The sequence below is a fragment of the Hylobates moloch genome, unplaced genomic scaffold (assembly GCF_009828535.3).
Source record: "Hylobates moloch isolate HMO894 unplaced genomic scaffold, HMol_V3 SCAFFOLD_2, whole genome shotgun sequence".
Taxonomy (NCBI): Eukaryota; Metazoa; Chordata; class Mammalia; order Primates; family Hylobatidae; genus Hylobates; species Hylobates moloch.
Genome location: NW_026652277.1, coordinates 20,580,952 through 20,604,741, shown reverse-complemented (window position 1 = coordinate 20,604,741; position 23,790 = coordinate 20,580,952). Strand labels below are relative to the sequence as shown.

At 38.2% G+C, this 23,790-nt stretch overlaps 1 protein-coding gene and 1 long non-coding RNA gene across 5 annotated transcripts in view; one reads left to right on the top strand and one right to left on the bottom strand.

Annotated features, from left to right (window-relative positions):
• The window catches only part of NEBL (nebulette), a 400,747-nt gene that overhangs the window by 256,851 nt on the left and 120,106 nt on the right, over positions 1 to 23,790 (top strand). Inside the window, exons 1-2 of one of the 4 annotated variants that reach the window (XM_032167547.2) lie at positions 22,513 to 22,895; positions 22,991 to 23,062. The exons of the other annotated variants lie outside the window; for them this stretch is intronic. Coding sequence (XP_032023438.1) covers positions 22,815 to 22,895; positions 22,991 to 23,062 — 153 coding nt within the window. The 5' untranslated portion in view covers positions 22,513 to 22,814. Of the gene's footprint in view, positions 1 to 22,512; positions 22,896 to 22,990; positions 23,063 to 23,790 lie in introns of those variants that run through there. 4 annotated transcript variants of the gene reach the window in all.
• Positions 1,363 to 23,790, bottom strand: part of LOC131382081 (uncharacterized) — a 28,550-nt gene continuing 6,122 nt past the window's right edge. Inside the window, exons 3-4 of the long non-coding RNA XR_009211250.1 lie at positions 4,768 to 4,994; positions 1,363 to 3,218 (exon numbers count right to left, since the gene is read on the bottom strand). This is a non-coding gene — a long non-coding RNA (uncharacterized LOC131382081). The remainder of the gene's footprint in view (positions 3,219 to 4,767; positions 4,995 to 23,790) is intronic.

Below are 23,790 nucleotides of genomic sequence, written 5' to 3'. Positions count from 1 at the left end.
TCTCCCTGAGTCTATTTCACCCTCTGTTCAAAACAATTTACAGCAGGGCATGGTGGCTCATGCCTGTAATATGAGTACTTTGGGAGGCTGAGACAGGAGGATAATTTGAGGCCAGGAGCTTGAAACCAGACTGGGCAGCATAGTGAGACCCTGTGTCTACCAAAAAACTTAAAAAAAATCAGCTGGGTGTGGTGGTGTGTGCCTGTAGTCCTGGCTACTCCAGGAGGCCGAAGTGGGAGGATCACTTGAGCCTAGGAGTTGAGGCTGCAATGCGCTACGATCGTGCCACTGCGCTCCAGCCTGGGTGACTGAATGAGACTGTGTCTAAAAACAAACAAACAAAAACAACTTACAGTATCTCAACACAAACTTTCTTTTCTCATTCTTCACATGTTATCTGTTGCTCTGTTTACATTTTTAATATCTCTCAAATCTTAATCAACCACTTTCATGAATCCAGTATAAGTCTTTATCTCTTGCCGGCCTCTAGGTCATTTTGCAGACGTCTTCTGATATCTTGCTCCTATCATTTCAGCATTTCCTACTTACGTTGCACCTAGATTACTCTTTCTATATTGGATTTGTATGTCACTCCCCTGGTTAAAACGTTGTCACTTGAGATTTGTTTGAATTATATATGCAGTCGTTGGCTTGACATTTGAAGCTGTCTCCATTCTGCCTTTCCTTCAGTCTTTACTCCTTCACTTTCCCTATCCCATGCTGAACTTGTTCCTCATGGGGGTCATAGTAGGGCAATTTTTTTTTTTTTTTTAAGACAGAGTCTCTCTCTGTCACCCACGCTGGAGTGCTGTGCGATCTCAGCTCACTGCAACCTCCACCCTGGGTTCAAGCAATTCTCCTGCCTCAGCCTCCCAGGTAGCTGGGACTACAGGCACACACCACCATGCCTGAACAATTTTTGTATTTTTCGTGGAGATTGGGTTTCACCATGTTTGCCAGGCTGGTCTTGAAATCCTGACCTCAAGCAATTGGCCTCCCAAAGTGCTGGGATTACAGGTATGAGCCACCACGTCCAGCCAGTATGGCGATTCTCTTGTCCTTGTGTGTGATATGTCTTCTGACCTCCCTATTCTCACTTCTGAAAAACAGATTCATCTTCATGATGTGCAGATCAAAAGCAGTGTTCATGAAACTTTGGAGTCTTCCTAATATTTGGGATTTTCTCCATCTTCTGAACCTTTACAGCACTCTCTAATTCTCCGATGACTTCGTTATATTCTCGAAGTGCTTTGTCTCTACTCATAGGTTAGAAGAGCCTTGAGTATGAAAGGCTACATTTTATTCAGTTATGTATTTCTTACAATACCTAATGTATGGATTTATATATAGTCCAAGTACAGATATTTTAAAGCAAATATTGAACATAATATACACTCAAGCAATGTGCATTTTTATTTCAAACATAGCAATGCCATTGACTTGCTCTTCTTGCAAGGCACATCTGTGAGCATTCCTCTGAGACATGGTAATACAACTGAAACTGTAAAACAGAAGCAATATAAAAAATAGTTGTGTTGGTTATCTAGTTTATTTTTAAAAGTAATTTTCATGTTTTTACATTTACATTCATATTTGCAGAAAAACTAAAATATGTTAGTGTGAAGAATAAGACAAGTTATTATTATAACCTTAAGAGGGAGAATGTTAATTAAATTGGGAGATAAAGGTGGTGTTTAAGATAATAATTTATTTCCCCATTTGTGATTACACGAAAACTTATTTTTCTTATATTGAGTCAAACTGCCAAGAAATTTTTGCAAAAGATTGAATACTGTGATAAATAACTGCTTTTTAGAACCTTTGATGGTGTCGTTGCTTGAAAAGCAAGCTTGAACTCCTCATGAGATCATTGTGGAGATAAATGCTTAAAAGCTTTTCGAAGTCATACTCTTGGCTCTATCAGAATTTAATTTCCCACTGATTATGTTTATATCAATTTTGGAACACATAGTCATGAATACACTAAGGATAGCTACATCGCTGATGATTTCCCATGCCTTGGGAATACGTCCCTATTTTATGTACATATAAAATCCACTTATACTTTCTTATTTATATGTACTTGAGTTAAATGCTCTAGTTTTAAAACTAGACTATGAGAATATCCTTGTAGCTGTTTGAAGACTATGGTTTTATAACAGTTAAAAATATTTTGATGTATATAGGAATAGGTTTTATAAATGTCCTATACTTTATTGGCCATTCAAGCATACCTGGTTAGTTTCTGAAGTGTAATCATAATACAAAGAGAGTTTTAAAATGTGGGTTTCAGCCATTTTCACAGTGTTGAATGCTCACAACAGGTATATACATTTCACAGTGTTGAATGCTCGCAACAGGTATATACATCAACATAGAAGATCATATTCTAAGTTTATTCATGCTACCTTTGAACTTCAGTTTGGGGATCCTGATAGAATTTACTTTCCAGAGAGTTTATGAGTGTTTTATGAGATATGTAAAGGACTTACTGCAGTGCTTACTCTTTCCTTACTCTTTATATTTTGTTTTTATTTTTTGAGACAGGATCTTGCTGTGTTGCCCAGGCTGGAGTGCAGTGGCACAATTACAGCTCACTGCAGCCTCCACCTCCCAGACTCAAGCAATCCTCCCACCTCAGCCTCCCGAGTAGCTGGAACTACAAGCTCACAACACCACAGCCAGTTAGTTTTTCTATTTTAGAGACAGGGTCTTGCTGTGTTGCCCAGGCTGGTCTTGAACTCCTGGGCTCAAGCCATCCTCCCACCCTGACCTCCCAAAGTCCTGGGATTACAGCCATGAACCACCATGCCTGGCCAGTGCCTACTCTTTAGCATAGGTTACTTCTATCCCCTTTTGGCCAAAACAAACAACAAAAAACTCCAAACAAGAAAAGTGGTTTGACAAAAGAATTTATTAATAGATGAGGTTTTCGTCTTTGAATTCCTTGTACCTTGGTGATGAGTAGATAGGTAGATAAATTTGGTAATCATACAATCTTAGAACTAGGAACATCGGTCTAATTTTTTACAGTGTAGGGATTTTGAAGGTAGGTCTTAGGACACCTTCTGTGTGTCATGCTTTCCACTGCCCACACCAAATGTGCCACTTACAGTGCTTGCTCCTTTTCAAACAGTGTCTCTCTGACTATGGTTCATGCAGTGAGGGTTTAGCGGCCTTCAAATCTCTTCTGTCCTTAGTCATCCTTGTCTGGTCAGCTGTAGTGTTTTTGCCAGACCAAAAAATAGAATACAGTTCTGCCATCAGTCATTGTGGACTACAACCTCATGACATCTGATGCATGTGTTTCAGTTTTTGAGTATAACATAACGAACTTAAGCGGAAGCTACATGACTAAATAGCTCATGAGTTAGTTATAATCTTTGTCAAATCATGGCAGATAAATACTATAAAGAATTGTCAGAGCCATGATAACATATATAAAAGAAATACTGCTTTTGTATGAACCTTGAGCTGAAAATGACAATTTTGCTTAACTATATAGATGATTTTAAAAAAGTATGTCCTCAATTCATTTCTTCTAAATCTATCCATCTGAAAAGCACAGAGAAGCTGCTTTAAGACTTTCCATGACAAACTGCCCCCAAAATTCAACTTTTTAAAGTACAGTCCTACCCTGAGGATCTTTTTTATGTCAAAATTTTTACCTAAGTATAAAGTTTGCTGAAAAGGGGATATTTTTGCTGACACACAGTGAAATACAAAGGACATGTTTATTCACTATTTTAATTAAGCTTTGATACTAGACAAGTATTATAATTCTATAAAACACTTTTTTTTCCTGCAGAAGTATCACTATATGTGCTTTGGATCAGGGCTGTATTAGGTTCCCTATTTTAAGACTTAAAGCCATTATATAAATTGTTTCCTCTGACAATTCTGTATTTCTTTTATATATATTATTGTTCCAATATTTTGTGGTGAATTTCTCCTAATAGTCTAGCCCAATTGAGAGAACTGTTGAGTTATTCTGTAAATTATCTTCATTAGCTTTTTGCAAATCAGAGACTGCATAGTATAGAAGTCACTACTGTAATACTATTTTCAATTAGCGTTTACTGTATTCTAAATTTTTATGTATTAGATCCTACTCAAAGAAAATTTTAAGTTTTAATCCTTTTTGGTGTGAAGACAGCTATGTAGAAAAGGCAGGCTCTATTTTGGTACAAGAAAATCTGCCTCTTAAAAGTATTTTCCATTTCATTTGCTTCATTTGTGTGTACAATATCTTAGAGGCATCTAAATTACTAAGAGTGCCACCCAGAAAGACAAACATTGCATGTTCTCACTTATTTGTAGAATCTAAAAATCAAAACAATTGAGCTCATGGACATAGAGAGTAGAAGGATGGTTACCAGAGACTGGGCATGGTAGTGGGGGTGGTGGTGGGGAGGTAGGAACTGTTAAAGGGTACAAAAAAAATAGAATGAAGGAAACCTACTATTTGATAGCAACAGGGTGACTGTCAATAATAACTTAATTGTATATTTTAAAATAATGCAAAGAGTGTAGTTGGATTGTTTGTAACTCAAAGGATAAATGCTTGAGGGGATGGATACCCCATTCTCCATGATGTGATTATTACGCATTATATGCCTGGATCAAAACATTTCATGTACCCCTATATACCTACTGTGTACCCAAAAAATTAAAAATAAAAAAAGAGTGCCACAAACACAAATTTTATGATCTCAGTGTCTGGTGATCAGTAGAAAAAGTGTAGCACAAATAAGTTTGAAATCTTACCATTTAGAATGAGTTCATCAACATACAGGTAAGGAACAGAATAGCAGCAGGGCATAACTGTATACCTTGAAATGCCCATTTACATTAGCCTCTGGTTGATTGGCATTTCTTGGTCCATTTAACATTAGATATAGGCTTTTGTTGTTACTCGCAGTGCTGTGTGGCGCTGGCTCCTATCAGCTCACCAGAGCAGATTGTGTTCATCTCTTCCCGACTCCATGATTATGCTGCAGAGCAGAGATTTTGTTTTTTAATTAAAAAGTTATTTCTTAATTAAAAAAATAAACCCTGAGAGAGTTGATTGTTAGACATTTACCAGCTCACTACTGCTCATAAATGTGTCATTTAATGAATGAAAAGCAGGAAGAGTTTCTCAAATTAGGTTCCTGCTAGATCAAGGATCCCCATAATGCTTTCGTTATTGCATGCCTTTCCTGTTGCTTCTAACGCCCATGGGGGCTTGTTTTCACTGATCACAGGAGCCAAATTGTCTCCATACCACAAGGACTACTCTTCCTTTATATAACCATCCGTAATGACAATTCCTTTGAGGTTGGAAATTGAAGGAGATGAGAGAAAGTAATATCACTACCAGAAAGAAATAAAAAGCATCCATCCATTCATTGTTCTACTGCCCTATGTGGTTTTACACAAATGGAAATAGTAAGACCTAGGTATGAATCTCTTACTGTGAGAACTTGGGCAAGTTATCAGTCTAAATCCTAGTGACCCCATCTGTGAAGTGGGTGTGTGAAGATCACATGGGATACTGTATGTAAAGCTTGCAGCACAGTGCTTGGCATGCAGTGATCATCAGTTGGTACCTTTTCTTGGTACCTGGTATAGGTCAGTGGAGAGTTCAAGAACTTCGAAGACTTCATGGCTGCCTCACATCATTTTTATATGGAGTTCCTCTTTCCCCAAGATGTCAGCACAGCTTGGATGAGGTATAACACAAATAAAATTTAAGACCTTGAATATCATTCTGCATAACAGTATTTTTAGATTCAAAGCACTTCATTGCATTTGGATATTACTCAAGATGCCAGCAGTTTTAAAGTACCACTTGTGCTGGCTCTGTCAAGGCAAGAGGTGAATTTGCTGGGAGCAGAAGTCAGAAATACTGTGTTTTTCCTCACTGATGAAGATCTTTTCTGTTGAATTCTTGAAAATATTAAAGTTTCTTTTAAAATAGAAAAATCTCGTTTCAGTGCAACTTAGGTTCTTTTCATGAGACATGAACATTCTTATTAAAAATCTCATATACTTCCTGGTGACATTACTTCACAATATTGTTTAAAAGGATTTATCTAGCCAAGGTGATGAACGAATGGTTTGCTTAAATTTGGTTATATGACAAAAAACCAAACACCGCATGTTCTCACTCATAGGTGGGAATTGAACAATGAGAACTCATGGACACAGGAAGGGGAACATCACACTCCGGGGACTATTGTGGGGTGGGGGGAGGGGGGAGGGACAGCATTAGGAGATACATCTAATGCTAAATGACGAGTTAATGGGTGCAGGAAATCAACATGGCACATGGATACATATGTAACAAACCTGCACATTGTGCACATGTACCCTAAAACCCTAAAGTATAATTAAAAAAAAAAATTTGGTTATATGAGTTAAAAATAGTTAAAAATGAGAGTTTCGATGGAAGATATTTCATTATTTGGACTTTTTGCTATTTAGATAGAGAATTGTAGAATGAATATTTATTATTCAGTCATATAATTATTTATTAGACAGAAAATTGGAGGGTGAATATCTTGAAAACTAGTGGGACTTTACATCATTTCATTAGTGAAACAAGATAGCATTTTGAAAATACACCTTTGGTAAATTTAATTAAAACATAATTTTAAAATTAATTCATTATTTATAATAAAAATTTAAACCCGTAATAAAATACATTTCCACACCGAAGACTTATTTAGACGGGTCTGGAAATTAAAATCCGATTGTAGATTTTATTGCTTGCTTATTAAGACCCTGAGATCATCATCTTAAATTTAATTTTAAATGTTTCTTTCATGCTTAGGTATATATGATCAAACTGAAAAATAGCTAATGATTTCCAGTCTTACAGCATTACTGTAGAGCTATCTACATCTACTTACTACATCACCGCTATCTACATCTGACCATTGAGCACTTAAATTGTGGCTCGTTGGAAATGAGTTGTGCTGTAACTGTGAAGTTAAAATACACAGGATTTTAAAGACTTAGTAGGAAAAAATATAAAATGTCTCATTGTAGTGCATAGTACGAAGTAGATACTCCTAGATATTTGATAAATGAATGTATGGTTGAAATAGGAGAGACAGTTAGGGATTTTTGTTGGTTTTGTTCGTTGACTGGAGAGATTAACATGGTGCCTGGCCGATAGAATGCACACAAGAAACATTTGTGAACTTATTAACAAATAAAATTTGTTGAATTATATTTGTTACAGTTCATTCATGTCCATCTTCATTCATTCATATAACAAACGAGTGAATGAATGAATGAACATAGACACACCCACACCCCCCAACACACACCCTCACACAAATAATAAAGAAGATAAAGTCCTCGGAGAGAAATCGCCCCAATATATGTTAAACTAGTTCTCACTCTTCAGAGAGTACCAGTTATTTTAAAGCATCATTAACTTCATAGCTGTTTTAATGATATATTTAATTATAATTTTATTTTGATATTGTCTTTTAGTTTAAGTTAAACATGGAAAAGCTCCATGGAAATAAATGGAATAAGGCTCATAAATTAGTGTTTTAAAAGTTCCAAACTTTTGAGCATCAGTAGTATTGTTTTCCCTGGCTTAAAGTGGGATGAAATCATGATTTCAGGAAGAAGGAATCCTTAGTGAACATAGGTGTGAGTAACTTGATGCTTAAGGTTTGAGAAGGAACACTGACATCACTTGTTTAGTAAAGAATAGAAAAAAGAGGTGCATTTTAATAATAAAGCTGTAATTATAGAAATGTAAAAGTGTGAAATTTATATTATAAACACATTTAAAATAAATTTTATTTCAGGGTCTACATAATACAAATGGATTTCCCTTAAATATTTTTCTTCCAAAGACTCATAAATCTGGAAACACTTTCTTCACTAAGAATTTTCATAAAGTCCACATACACAAAGAGTATTCTGAAGGGCTAACAATAACTTGAAGGAGGAAAAATTATGTTCAAGGCACATAAAGGGAATAGAGAAGCTGTAGTAGTGCTGCTTCCACAGTTAATTGACTAGGAATTGTTATATCTGCAAAGGGTTCATGGTTCAAACTGACTTCAGCTTTTTGTGTTAGGATAAGTGATTTCTTTTTTTTTTTTTTTTTTTTATATTTAGTTTTAGGGTACATGTGACAATTCAGGTTTTTACATATGTATCCGTGTGTTCCATTCAACAGTCCCCAGAGTGTGATGTTCCCCTTCCTGTGTCCGTGAGTTCTCACTGTTCAATTCCCACCTATGAGTGAGAACATGCGGTGTTTGGTTTTTTGTCCTTGCGATAGTTTACTGAGAATGATGTTTTCCAGTTTCATCCATGTCCCTACAAAGGACATGAACTCATCATTTTTTATGGCTGCATAGTATTCCATGGTGTATATGTGCCACATTTTCTTAATCCAGTCTATCGTTGTTGGACATTTGGGTTGGTTCCAAGTCTTTGCTATTGTGAATAGTGCCGCAATAAACATACGTATGCATGTCTTTATAGCAGCATGATTTATAGTCCTTTGGGTATATACCCAGTAATGGGATGGCTGGGTCAAATGGTATTTCTAGTTCGAGATCCCTGAGGAATCGCCACACTGACTTCCACAATGGTTGAACTAGTTTACAGTCCCACCAACAGTGTAAAAGTGTTCCTATTTCTCCACATCCTCTCCAGCACCTGTTGTTTCCTGACTTTTTAATGATGGCCATTCTAACTGGTGTGAGATGGTATCTCACTGTGGTTTTGATTTGCTTTTCTCTGATGGCCAGTGATGATGAGCATTTTTTCATGTGTTTTTTGGCTGCATAAATGTCTTCTTTTGAGAAGTATCTGTTCATGTCCTTTGCCCACTTTTTGATGGGGTTCTTGGTTTTTTTCTTGTAAATTTGTTTGAGTTCATTGTAGATTCTGGATATTAGCCCTTTGTCAGATGAGTAGATTGCAAAAATTTTCTCCCATTCTGTAGGTTGCCTGTTCACTCTGATGGTAGTTTCTTTTGCTGTGCAGAAGCTCTTTAGTTTAATTAGATCCCACTTGTCAATTTTGGCTTTTGTTGCCATTGCTTTTGGTGTTTTAGACATGAAGTCCTTGCCCACGCCTATGTCCTGAATGGTATTGCCTAGGTTTTCTTCTAGGGTTTTTATGGTCTTAGGTCTAACATGTAAGTCTTTAATCCATCTTGAATTAATTTTTGTATAAGGTGTAAGGAAGGGATCCAGTTTCAGCTTTCTACATATGGCTAGCCAGTTTTCCCAGCACCATTTATTAAATAGGGAATCCTTTCCCCATTGCTTGTTTTTGTCAGGTTTGTCAAAGATCAGATAGTTGTAGATATGTGGCATTATTTCTGAGGGCTCTGTTCTGTTCCATTGATCTATGTCTCTGTTGTGGTACCAGTACCATGCTGTTTTGGTTACTGTAGCCTTGTAGTGTAGTTTGAAGTCAGGTAGCCTGATGCCTCCAGCTTTGTTCTTTTGGCTTGGGATTGACTTGGCGATGCGGGCTCTTTTTTGGTTCCATATGAACTTTAAAGTAGTTTTCTCCAATTCTGTGAAGAAAGTCATTGGTAGCTTGATGGGGATGGCATTGAATCTCTAAATTACCTTGGGCAGTATGGCCATTTTCACGATATTGATTCTTCCAACCCATGAGCATGGAATGTTCTTCCATTTGTTTGTATCCTCTTTTATTTCATTGAGCAGTGGTTTGTAGTTCTCCTTGAAGAGGTCCTTCACATCCCTTGTAAGTTGGATTCCTAGGTATTTTATTCTCTTTGAAGCAATTGTGAATGGGAGTTCACTCATGATTGGGCTCTCTGTTTGTCTGTGATTGGTGTACAAGAATGCTTGTGATTTTTGTACATTGATTTTATATCCTGAGACTTTGCTGAAGTTGCTAATCAGCTTAAGGAGATTTTGGGCTGAGACAATGGGGTTTTCTAGATATACAATCATGTCATCTGCAAACAGGGACAATTTGACTTCCTCTTTTCCTAATTGAATACCCTTTATTTCTTTCTCCTGCCTGATTGCCCTGGCCAGAACTTCCAGCACTATGTTGAATAGGAGTGGTGAGAGAGGGCATCCCTGTCTTGTGCCCGTTTTCAAAGGGAATGCTTCCAGTTCTTGCCCTTTCAGTATGATATTGGCTGTGTGTTTGTCATAGATAGCTCTTATGATTTTGAGATACGTCTCATCAATACCTAATTTATTGAGAGTTTTTAGCATGAAGGTTTGTTGAATTTTGTCAAAGGCCTTTTCTGCATCTATTGAGATAATCATGTGGTTTTTGTCTTTGGTTCTGTTTATATGCTGGATTACATTTATTGATTTGCGTATGTTGAACCAGCCTTGCATCCCAGGGATGAAGCCCACTTGATCATGGTGGATAAGCTTTTTGATGTGCTGCTGGATTCGGTTTGCCAGTATTTTATTGAGGATTTTTGCATCAATGTTCATCAAGGATATTGGTCTGAAATTCTCTTTTGGTTATGTCTCTGCCAGGCTTTGGTATCAGGACGATGCTGGCCTCATAAAATGTGTTAGGGAGGATTCCCTCTTTTTCTATTGATTGGAATAGTTTCAGAAGGAATGGTACCAGTTCCTCCTTGTACCTCTGGTAGAATTCGGCTGTGAATCCATCAGGTCCTGGACTCTTTTTGGTTGGGAAGCTATTGATTGTTGCCACAATTTCAGAGCCTGTTATTGGTCTATTCAGAGATTCAACTTCTTCCTGGTTTAGTCTTGGGAGGGTATATGTGTCGAGGAATTTATCCATTTCTTCTAGATTTTCTAGTTTATTTGCATAGAGGTGTTTGTAGTATTCTCTGATGGTAGATTGTATTTCTGTGGGATCGGTGGTGATATCCCCTTTTTCATTTTTTATTGCATCTATTTGATTCTTCTCTCTTTTCTTCTTTATTAGTCTTGCTGGCGGTCTATCAATCTTGTTGAAAAAACCAGCTCCTGGATTCATTAATTTTTTGAAGGGTTTTCTGTGTCTCTATTTCCTTCAGTTCTGCTCTGACATTAGTTATTTCTAGCCTTCTGCTAGCTTTTGAATGTGTTTGCTCTTGCTTCTCTAGTTCTTTTAATTGTGATGTTAGGGTGTCAATTTTGGATCCTTTCTGCTTTCTCTTGTGGGCATTTAGTGCTATAAATTTCCCTCTGCACACTGCTTTGAATGTGTCCCAGAGATTCTGGTATGTTGTGTCTTTGTTCTTGTTGGTTTCAAAGAACATCTTTATTTCTGCCTTCATTTCATTATGTACCCAATAGTCATTCAGGAGCAGGTTGTTCAGTTTCCATGTAGTTGAGTGGTTTTGAGTGAGTTTCTTAATCCTGAGTTCTAGTTTGATTGCACTGTGGTCTGAGGGACAGTTTGTTGTAATTTCTGTTCTTTTACATTTGCTGAGGAGAGCTTTACTTCCAACTATGTGGTCAATTTTGGAATAGGTGTGGTGTGGTGCTGAAAAAAATGTATACTCTGTTGATTTGGGGTGGAGAGTTCTGTAGATGTCTATTAGGTCCACTTTGTGCAGAGCTGAGTTCAATTCCTGGATATCCTTGTTAACTTTCTGTCTCGTTGATCTGTCTACTGCTGACAGTGGGGTGTTAAAATCTCCCATTATTATTGTGTGGGAGTTTAAGTCCCTTTGTAGGTCACTCAGGACTTGCTTTATGAATCTGGGTGCTCCTGTGTTGGGTGCATATATATTTAGGATAGTTAGCTCTTCTTGTTGAATTGATCCCTTTACCATTATGTAATGGCCTTCTTTGTCTCTTTTGATCTTTGTTGGTTTAAAGGCTATTTTATCAGAGACTAGGATTGCAACCCCTGCCTTTTTTTGTTTTCCATTTGCTTGATAGATCTTCCTCTATCCCTTTATTTTGAGTCTATGTGTGTCTCTGCACGTGAGATGGGTTTCCTGAATACAGCACACTGATGGGTCTTGACTCCTTATCCAATTTGCCAGTCTGTGTCTTTTAATTGGAGCATTTAGCCCATTTACATTTAAAGTTAATATTGTTATGTGTGAATTTGATCCTGTCATTATGATCTTAGTTGGTTATTTTGCTCATTAGTTGATGCAGTTTCTTCCTAGCTTTGATGGTCTTTACAATTTGGCATGTTTTTGCAGTGGCTGGTACTGGTTGTTCCTTTCCATGTTTAGTGCTTCCTTTAGGAGCTCTTTTAGGGCAGGCCTGGTGGTGACAAAATCACTCAGCATTTGCTTGTCTGTAAAGTATTTTATTTCTCCTTCACTTATGAAGCTTAGTTTGGCTGAATATGAAATTCTGGGTTGAAAATTCTTTTCTTTAAGAATGTTGAATATCGGCCCCCACTCTCTTCTGGCTTGTAGAGTTTCTGCTGAGAGATCAGCTGTTAGTCTGATGGGCTTCCCTTTGTGGGTAACCCGACCTTTCTCTCTGGCTGCTCTTAACATTTTTTCTTTCATTTCAACTTTGGTGAATCTGACAATTATGTGTTTTGGAGTTGCTCTTCTCGAGGAGTATCTTTGTGACGTTCTCTGTATTTCCTGAATCTGACTGTTGGCCTGCCTTGCTAGATTGGGGAAGTTCTCCTGGATAATATCTTGCAGAGTGTTTTCCAACTTGGTTCCATTCTCCCCGTCATTTTCAGGTACACCAATCAGACGTAGGTTTGGTCTTTTCACATAGTCCCAAATTTCTTGGAGGCTTTGTTCGTTCCTTTTTATTCTTTTTTCTCTAAACTTCCCTTCTCGCTTCATTTCATTCATTTCATCTTGCATAACTGATACCCTTTCTTCCAGTTGATCGCATCGGCTACTGAGGCTTCTGCAATCTTCTTGTAGTTCTTGATACTTGGCTTTCAGCTCCCTCAGCTCTTTTAAGCCCTTCTCTCCATTGGTTATTCTAGTTATCCATTCGTCTAATTTTTTTTCAAAGTTTTTAACTTCTTTGCTATTGTTTTGAATTTCCTCCCGTAGCTCAGAGTAGTTTGATCGTCTGAAGCCTTCTTCTCTCAGCTCGTCAAAGTCATTCTTCGTCCAGCTTTGTTCCGTTGCTGGTGAGGAACTGCATTCCTTTGGATGAGGAGAGGTACTCTGCTTTTTAGAGTTTCCAGTTTTTCTGCTCTGTTTTTTCCCCATCTTTGTGGTTTTATCTACTTTTGTTCTTTGATGATGGTGATGTACAGATGGGTTTTTGGTGTGGATGTCCTTTCTGTTTGTTAGTTTTCCTTCTACCAGACAAGACCTTCAGCTGCAGGTCTGTTGGAGTTTGCTAGAGGTCCACTCCAGACCCTGTTTGGCTGAGTGTCAGCAGCGGTGGCTGCAGAACAGCGGATTTTTGTGAGACCGCAAATTCAGCTGTCTGATAGTTCCTCTGGAAGTTTTGTCTCAGAGGAGTACCTGGCCGAGTGAGGTGTCAGTCTGTCCCTACTGGGGGGTCCCTCCCAGTTAGGCTGCTTGGGGGTCTGGGACCCACTTTAGGAGGCAGTCTGTCCGTTCTCAGATCTCCAGCTGCGTGCTGGGAGAACCACTACTCTCTTCAAAGCTGTCAGTCAGACAGGGACATTTAAGTCTGCAGAGGTTCCTGCTGAATTTTTGTTTGTGCCCTGCCCCAAGAGGTGGAGCCTACAGAGGCAGGCAGGCCTCCTTAAGCTGTGGTGGGCTCCACCCAGTTCCAGCTTCCTGTGTGCTTTGTTTAGCTAAGCAAGCCTGGGCAATGGCGGGCGCCCCTCCCCCAGCCTCGCTGCCTCCTCGCAGTTTGATCTTAGACTACTGTGCTAGCAATCAGCGAGACTCCGTGGGCATAGGACCCTCCGAGCCAGGTGCGGGACACAATCTCCTGGTGTGCCGTTTTCCAAGCCCTTTGGAAAAGTGCAGTATTAGGGTGGGACTGACCCGATTTTCCAGGTGCTGTCTGTTACCCCTTTCTTTGACTAGGAAAGGGAACTCCCTGACCCCTTGCACTTCCTGAGTGAGGCAATGCCTAGCCCTGCTTTGGCTCGCGCACAGTGCGCTTCACCGACTGTCCTGCACCCACTGTTTGGCACTCCCTACTGAGATGAACCCGGTACCTCAAACGGAAATTCAGAAATCACCTGTCTTCTGTGTCCCTCAGGCTGGGAGCTGTAGACCGGAGCTGTTCCTATTCGGCCATCTTCGGGATAAGTGATTTCTATACATTTCCTACATGTAGTTCTCCCCTGACATCCTGGAGGCTGAAGGGTCCTCAGCTCCTCTCCTTCCCTCATCTCTGTCCTGTTGTATTGCTCCAGTGATGTAGAACTTTTGGTTCTTTCAACTCTTGTCTCTGGGTCTTTGCAAATGCTCTTTGGATGCCTTATCACCATTGTGACTAATTCCAGTTTCAGTATCCTTTTGTAGGGGAGATCTGGTCATTTATTGGTGACATGGTTTGGCTCTGTGTCCCCACCCAAATCTCAGCTCCAATTGTAATCCCCATGTGTTGAGGGAAGGAGGTGATTGGATCACTGGGGCAGTTTCCCACATGCTGCTCTTGTGATAGTGAGTTCTCATGAGATCTGATGGTTTTATAAGGCAGTTTTCCCTGCTCTTGCTGGCACTCTCTTGCCTGCCACCATGTAAGAAGTGCCTGCTTCCCCTTCTGCCATGACTGTTTCCTGAGGCCTCCCCAGCCATGCAAAACTGTGAGTCAGTTAAACCTCTTTTATTGATAAATTACCCCGTCTCGGGTGTGTTTTTATAGCAATGTGAAAATGGACTAATACACCTGATTTCTGCTAAATCTTTTTGCTATGAGCTCATATAAATCTCCTATTCCCTTTTAGGAGCACTATATTACACTTTCTCCAAAAAGTGCCAAATCTTCTAGTTTTGCATGTGTTTGTGTAAGTTATAGTTGTAATGGTTGTTCGCAATATGCTCTACAAACCCCTAAACCCTTTCCTTTGTTTCCCTGAATGTAAAAACTTCTTCATTATTTCCCCATTTTAATGTATGATATTTTTTCCTCCTGGAAACATGACAAAAAAAGGTTTTCTCCATAAATTACTAGGAAACTATTTACATTGCTGTGTTTTCATAAAATTCATAAATCATATAAACAGGACATGTTACGAATTAATTGGTAGATCATCTATCTGAATGGATTAAAGAATTGCCAAGAGTGATCAAGCCTGCTCTCTTTCTGGCTCTTGATACGGCGTTGACAGCCAAGCAAAGAGCTTCTTCAATAAATTCACTCTCATATTCAAGTTTTTCCAGATGTGAGAAGTAATTAAGTCATTGCGTTTACTGAAGCCTTTTATGCTTTTCAAGCGAGAACTGGCAGCTGTGGTGAATTAACTCTGCTTGTTACATGTGTGTGTGTTGCATGTGTGAATGTACATATGTACAAGCACACATGTGACATTTGCTAAAAGTCAAATGAGATCCCACCTGAAAATAAAACAAAACCAAAAGCTGATATCAATAAATGCTAGAAATTTTTACAAACTAAATTTCACAATTGAGAGGTGGGCTTTCTCCAGTAATACCTTTTTTCTTTCTATTTTTCCTGAATGTTAAAGAAATGAGGATAATCAAATCACTTGCATCATTAAAGAATTTTTTAAATGGTAAAGTAGTGACTCTTATAAATAACATAAACACATTTCAAAGATTTTTAACTCATTAATAAATGAGGCTACTAGTAAGACCTTACGGTTGGTTCAAAGGTGAATCTGAAGAACCACATATAAATGCATAGTAAGGAATGCTGAAATGCATTTACAAATAGGTGCAAAAAGGGTCTGTCTCATGGACAATACTCAATTGCCTTCCCAAGAACACAGCTATAGTAATGCTCCCTTATCTGTGATTTTCCTTTCTGAGGTTTCAGTTACTAAGGTCTGAAAATAGGTCAGTACAGCAGAAGATACTTTGAGAGAGAGAACACATGCACACAACTTTTATTACAGCATTTTGTTAAAATTATTCTATTTTATTACTAGTTGATCTGTCACTGTGACATCTTAAAATTTATTTTTATTTCAATGGTTTTTGGGGTACAAGTGGTTTTTGGTTACATGGATGAATTTTATCGTGTTGATGTCTGAGATTTTGGTGCACTTGTCACTTCATTAGTGTAATTGTTCCCAATCTATAGGTTTTAATCCCTTACCCTTCTCCCTTCTGAGTCTCCAATGGCCATTACAGTACTCTATGTGCCTTTGCATACCTATAGCTTAGCTGCCACTTACGAGTGACAGACAACATGAAGTGTTTGGTTTTTCATTCCTGAGTTACTTCGCTTAGAATAATGGCCTCCAGCTCCATCCCAGTTGCTACAAAATACATTATTTTGTTCTTTTTATGGCTGAGTTGTATTCCATGGTATATGCATACCACATTTTCTTTATCCAGTTATTGGTTGATGGCCAGTGAGTTTGGTTCCATATCCTTGCCATTGTTAATTGTGCTGTGAGAAGCATAACACATGCAGATGTCTTTTTGATATAAGAACTTCTTTTCTTTTGGGTAGATACCCAGTAGTGGGATTGCTGAATCCTATGATAGCTCTACTTTCACTTCTTTAAAAAACTTTCATATTGTCTCCCGTAGAGGTTGTACTCATTTACATTCCCACCAGCAGTGTAAAAGTGTTCCGTTTTCACCACATCCACACCAATATCTCTTGTTTTTTGACTTTTTAGTAATAGCCATTCTGACTGGGGCAAAGCAGTATCTTATTGTGGTTTTAGTTTGCATTTATCTGATGGTTAGTGATATTGAGCATTTTTTTAATATGTTAGCCATTTGTATATCTTCTTTTGAGAAATGTCTTTTCATGTCATTACTATCCTAATTTATAAATTAAACTTTATCATAGGTGTGTATGTATAGGAAATACATAATATGTATAGAGTTTGATACTGTCTGCACTTTCAGGCTTCTGTTGGGGGGCTTGGAATACATCCTCTATGGATAAGGTCTGGGGGCTACTATAATTTGCATTTCTGTGGATAAGAATCATTCTCATTCTTACCGGTTTTCAACGGTTTATGGAATCATGAAGTAGTTCAAAGATAATGAAAGAACAGTATAGTCCTGAAGGGAACACTCAGTAATTTGTTTTGTATGTGCCCATTTCAAAATCTTTCACAATTATTCCTGACACATCTCACATAAAACTCTAGGAAAGGGGCACTCTGTGGGAGTCCAGCTGTTTGATCCTGCCTGACCCTTTGGTTCTGGGTATAAGCCACATACAGACCACACAGAGCTTAGGCTTCTTCCTCTTGGTGGTGAAGACTGCAGGAGTGATCATGGTATTAGTTTAATTGCTATGAAAACTGAACTAATGTGTCAAGTAAGCTGCAAATGAAACCGACGTCTTTCAGCTCAATGGGCGCTATGTTAATGTAGACATTGAGAATACTTTCCTGCCCCCTCTATAAGCAGAGTACATCGTTTTAATTTGGGCTTCCCCACCACACCCAACCTGGAAATTGTTGTGTCTCATACTATTTCCAGTTTCTTGTTCTTTACTTCCTCCAACATCCATCTAACTATGTAGCTTTCATTTGTGAGTGGGATCTACATCTGTGAAAAGGGGAATATAAATATGGAATATACTTTATTAAATTTTTTTTTTTTTGAGACAGAGTCTCGCTGTGTCACCCAGGCTGGAGTGCAGTGGTGGGATCTCGGCTCACTGCAAGCTCTGCCTCCCAGGTTCGCGCCATTCTCCTGCCTCAGCCTCCTGAGTAGGTGGGACTACAGGCACCTGCCACCATGCCCAGCTAATTTTTTATATTTTGTTTAGTAGAGATGGGGTTTCACCATGTTAGCCAGGATGGTCTCGATCTCCTGACCTCGTGATCTGCCCGTCTCAGCCTCCCAAAGTGCTTGGATTACAGGCGTGAGCCACCGTGCCTGGCCACCTTATTAAATCTTAATAGCATAATTGGTCCTGATGACACATGTTTAGGTTGCTTTGCATTCTTTCGATTTCTGATTAATAAAGTGTAACGAAATGGCCATTAAAAAGGAGAAAATATGTTCATGAATTCTAAATTGTAAAAGTTGAGTGGACCAATATTAAGCAAAACTCTTCTCTTTTATAAAGGAGACAAATTGTCCTAGAGTGCTTACATTTCGTCTTTCAAGAAATGACTTATCTTGCCTCATCCATTAGTAAAGTTCTCTTCTAGGAAGATACCAGTTACTGAGTAAATAGGTGAGGCAAAGTTGGAATGACTAGGGATTCAACTGAGAAGCAGGAACCTTCTGGAAGACAGTCATCAAAACAAAATCCAGGCAACAAAAAATGAGTGTGAGAAAACCATCATGGCAGGGAAACAAATCAGGCAAACAAATTCTTCTTTCACCCAACCATTTAGAATGAATATTTTGTAAAAAGAAATGTTGAATTCATTTTTAAAGTTAAAAGAAAAACAGTTTATCTCTGTATTTTTTTCCCCCCACTCAGAACTGAATCTGGATCTGTTTTAATTGTTTATTTTAAATTTTTATTTTTAAATCATGTATCACCATGTTGGGGAAACGTACATGTTCTATCATTATGAAAAAAGGAGAAAAAAGTGAAATAAGTATGAAACATTAGTCAAAAAACCAAGAAAGTCTTGTCATAGGTGACCTCAAGGAAGGTGAAGACAGTTGTGCACTGCACGACTCAAGATGGCGGCACAGATACGTTCCCTTGGCCAGGGCTGTGTCTCCAGAGACTTGAATTACCCACCTGACAGTTGCTAAGGAAATACATTTGCTTACACGTAAACATCAAACTATCAAAAGATCAGAAGACTTCTGAATTATAAATATGCAAGTGAGCTCTTATCTTTAAGCTGTCTAGTTGCAGAAGGCCCTTCTTGACTTTAAAAGGGTATTAATGACAGAGAATGAGAAGACCTTTTCATGCCAAGTGTTTTTCCCATCACTGTGTACCTTTATTGGTGGTTGAGAAAAAGCTTGTGTTTGTGAGGGGCTCCACTATTTTTTAGGTGCTTTTTCTTTTTCTTTTTTTTAAGAGGGAGTCTTGCTCTGTCACCCAGGCTGGAGTGCAGTGGCACGACTTGGCTCACTGCAACCTCCATCTCCTGGGTCAAGTGATTCTCCTGCCTTGGCCTCCTGAGTAGCTGAGATTACAGGTGTGTGCCACCACGCCAGGCTAATTTTTTTTTTTTTTGAGACAGAGTCTCACTCTGTCACCCAGGCTGGAGTACAGTGGCACGATCTCGGCTCACTGCAACCTCCGCCTCCCAAGTTCAAGCGATTCTCCTGTCTCAGCCTCCCTAGTAGCTGAGACTACAGACGTAATTCCATCTACTGCCATCACACCTGGCTAATTTCTTCTTCTTCTTTTTTTTTGTATTTTAGTAGAGACGGGGTTTCACCATGTTGCCCAGGCTGGTCTGGAACTCGAGCTCAAGCAATCCACCTGCCTTGGCCTCCCAAAGTGCTAGGATTACAGGCGTGAGCCACCGCACCCAGCCCATGCCCAGCTAATTTTTGTATTTTTACTAGAGACTGGGTTTGACCATGTTGGTCAAGCTGGTCTCGAACTCCTGACCTTGTGATCTGCCTGCCTCAGCCTCCCAAAGTGCTGGGATTACAGGCGTGCGCCACTGCAGCCAGCTGGTGCTTTCTTTTTATTAACTTCTGTCAACTCAGTTTTTCTGTTTAGCTATGAAGAATTAGAGGTAGTGAGGGGTTAAATAATTTGCCCTAGAGGACATGGCAGAGCCAGACCTGGACTTTGAGAGTCTAGCCATAAGTGATGTATCTTGGTCTCATTCTGTGTCAAGGCATGGGTAGAGTAGTACAGTAGAAAAGTAAATAACATGAAAGAAGTGCCCAATAAGTAAAAGGTATGAACGGCTACAGAGATTTTGCCTTTTGGAGCAACCCAAGGTGAAAATATCTATTAAAATACATTAAGCTTGGTTTTTGGAAAAGTTGATAGGGGCTTTTGAAACATGATAGCTGTCCGTGAGGAACACTTTCTTCATATTCTCCATGTCATATTTTAGAGCTATTGACAAGAAAACTTTGTGGTGATGAAGTGCAGGGCTTAACATTTTTTTAGAGAAAACTGCATGAATTTTATATTATATGTGAAAGGAAAAAAGATGCATTCAATCAACAGTAATGGTGTCTCTAGCTTGCCAAACAATCCATTAAAGACTTCATCCAGCAAGTCTTGAGTGATGAGTATTTTATTTCCAATTCTATCTTAGCATGAAGAATATTTTATTCACCATTGTATCTCTAACACCAAGCACAGTGCCTGGCATAACAATATCTATTTGTTGAACAAATGAACACAGGTCTCTAGTTAGGTTCTGATCCTAGTACTTCATTGAATAGCTTTGTAAATGAGACAGGTAGTTTTTCATAGCCTTAATTTTGTCATCTGTGAAAGAGAGGGCTTTAGTTGTGTTGATTTCTTAAGGATCCCTTTGGCTTGAGATTCCGATTCTAGAATCTCAAATGGAAAATTTGTGTTCACATTGCACTTGGTATTTGGTTTTTGTTTTCAAAAGTTTGTGCATCAAATCTCAACAGCTTATTTTCTTGCAGCATAGTGAAGAGTCCTTAAGAACATATTATGTGATGGGAAATGAGAAATAACTGCATTGCAAGCCTGATGAAGGTAATTCACCTTGGGGAATAGGTGTCACCCTGAGCAACACCAGTACTGTCTCCTCAAATATGAGCCAAAAGTTGTGTCTCAGGCAGTTTTGGCAAGATTTTCTCCCTACACTCCTAGAAATTTGCAAGACAAGTTTACAGAAATTACTCCTCCCTATTTCCAAATAAAGATAATGTAATAGATCTATAGAATATTAGAATAGTCTTCTGGCCAGCAGAGGACTTCAGGGAAATAATTAGAATACACACATTCTTTCCTTTTATGGAACAAATAAAATGTACAATGAATGTCCTTGTGGAATCCACTACACTGGGCCAGCATGATATGGCTGTAATCTTAGAGTTGTGGTTTTCAAGTTCAGCATGCTTGGGGCAATTTCTTTTTGGTATTTTGCTGGTGAACAGGATATGTGATACCATTAATTTAGCCTGTATCAAAAACTAGTTCAAGACCAACAGCTCCTTCTAGAACACAAGAATTTAGGAGAATAGAGCAGTGTTTCCCTAAGTAATAGGTAATATTTCACAGAGAAGTGTCAGTTTTCTGGGGTAGTGGGTATAATTTAAAAAAAAAAGATAGGTAGATAGATAGGTAGGTAGGTAGATTAGATTAAATTGGATTAGATTTGATGAGATAGGTAGGTTTTGTGTTCAGGGGAACACGAGGTTAAGCAAGCCTAAGCAGGTTTTTTGGTTGAAGGTCTTCTCAGAACTTCTAGTATGTCAATATGCCTTGTAGATCTCTAAGTGGCAGGGACAGAGATTGGGGTACAGATTTCCCAAACATATTTGTTTAAGAAACCTGCTTTTTTCCCCCAGAATCTTTTGTGGAACTTCTGCCTCATGGAACACAATTTCAGAAATAATTTATACATGATGACTGTGTAGAATGTTTTTCTTGTTAGGATTTTCAGTTTAGGTAAGGCCGAGGCATTTTTTTTTTTTTTTTTACAATACATTGAAAACTAGATATGATATCAAGAGAAAAAAATTATGCTTGGCTACTTAGAATGATGTATTATTTTAAATAAATTTGTATTTTCTATCATCAGTATTACTATTCAGTGTAGGGTATTTTTTATGCCCAATACTAATGTGCTATGGCTTGGTAAAATTAATTTACCCTAGGATTTACATAACCAGATTAATTGTGAGTTGTAGAGAGTCTTGGAATTGCCTGAATTGACATTAAAATATTTGTTTTGAGAAATGTATTTTTAACCTTGGTTTTACATAGACAAGGACATATACCACATTATAAATACTGTGATGGCTTATTTTTCCAAGCTTTTCTGAATGTGGGGTGCCCATTGAGTAATAATGCAAATCACCAATGACTTTGTAAAAATTGACATGATGAGTAGAACTGCAGAATTCAAAGATGATGATGATTATTTTTGAAACGATGTTTCTAGAATTGTTAAATTATGTATCAACATATGTTAACTGCAACTTCTCATGTTTAATGATGTTTACAATTAACACAATACCATTCTCACCAGTATAAGACTAACAGTCGTAATTAACTCAGAATAGATTCTTTGAAGTGGTTCAAAGGGCTTTTCATAATAAATAAGTAGCCTCTAATCAGCTTATATAAAGTGGGTATTTTTTAGGATGTGAGAAGTACTGGTATGTCTGATGAAACATATGATTTAGGTTAACAAAATGAGTTTGAAGGATCCAGATTCACTACCCTAAGTCAGAAAGAAGTCTGACATTCCAGTGACAGCTTTATTTAGACAGAGACAAGGAATCTTTGAGATAACGGGCTTTGGACTGTGCTATCTTGAGTGGTAGAGCTGAGTAGTTTTCCCAGAATCTCTAAGTCCTTTTTATGCTCTTTTATGAATGAATAGAATTAGTAAAAGATAAATAAATTTTCTCTGTTGGATTTCTTAACCAGTGGAAAAAATGTTGACTTTGAAAGTTCATAAAATCAAATTTTGCTTAAGAATGTGTTATTTCCACTTGAGAGGCCAGCCTGGTAGACCTCTGGGATCCTGTTCTTTTCACTCACACACCACTGAGATAAGGAGTGAAGTGTGGGCTAAATAGGGCTGAGGCTTGGGCAAGGGCATTTCTGCCAGAGCGCCAGAGACGTCAGCATCTCAAGGGCACTGTGGTACGAAAAAGGATGCCACATGAGTAAATTTTAAAAATATAAATATTTTAAAGGGTAAAAATGAGGGTCCCTGTATTTGAGGATGTAAAAGATGAAATTGAAGAAGAAAAAATAGGGGAAGAAGAAAATGAAGAAGACCAGGTGAGTGAGAAAACACATAGTCAGACCAGCGTTTGTTCCTCTAAATTGACGATGAGAAAAATCTTCTTTCTTTTCTTTTCTTTTTTTTCAAATAGGTCTTCTATAAGCCTGTTATTGAAGACTTAAGCATGGAATTGGCCAGAAAATGCACGGAACTCATTAGCGATGTAAGTGGCTGGAGTAATTTTTGTCTTATTTTGCATTGCTGCTGTGGTATTATTATGTTATAGAGGCATAGAGCTGTGGGGCAAACCCTGAAATCACCTTCTAAAACACAGTCACTTTCCAGATCATGGAACAAAGTCCTGAAATTTTAAGTGATTTCCCCAAGGTCACCTATACAGAGAATTTCTGCCAGAGCAAGTCTTCTCATTCTTAATCCAGAATCCTGTCCCTTATGAGTTTTGCTGTCACTCTGGCATGAAATCATAAGGCATTGAATTGCAGTATTTATTCCATTTGAGAACCCCCAAAGATTTTAAAATGAATATAATAATGTAATTTGTCTTGGGAGGCCATCTATCTAAATGAATAGTCATTTTTTTTAACATTTTGGGGCCGTCTGAAGAATCTAATGAATGGACTTGTCTTCCAGGACAGGAAAATGCATATATATATATGTGCCTATAGTATTTATTTACAATTCAGGATTTGTGGATTACCGAGCTGTTTGCTAAGAACCCTGATATTAGTGCAAGGATATTACTGCAAGGGGCATTTTTGTTGTGACTTTTTTAGTAACTGGGATTGGTTGATATTACACTTTAAGGGAATCCCAGAATTATTGAATGATTGAACATAGAGTTTTATGTTAAATATGTAAGCTAGAATTCAAGAAGTACAAGGAAAAATGTTGCTCACCAGGGATGAGAATTTAGATGATCCTCATTAACGG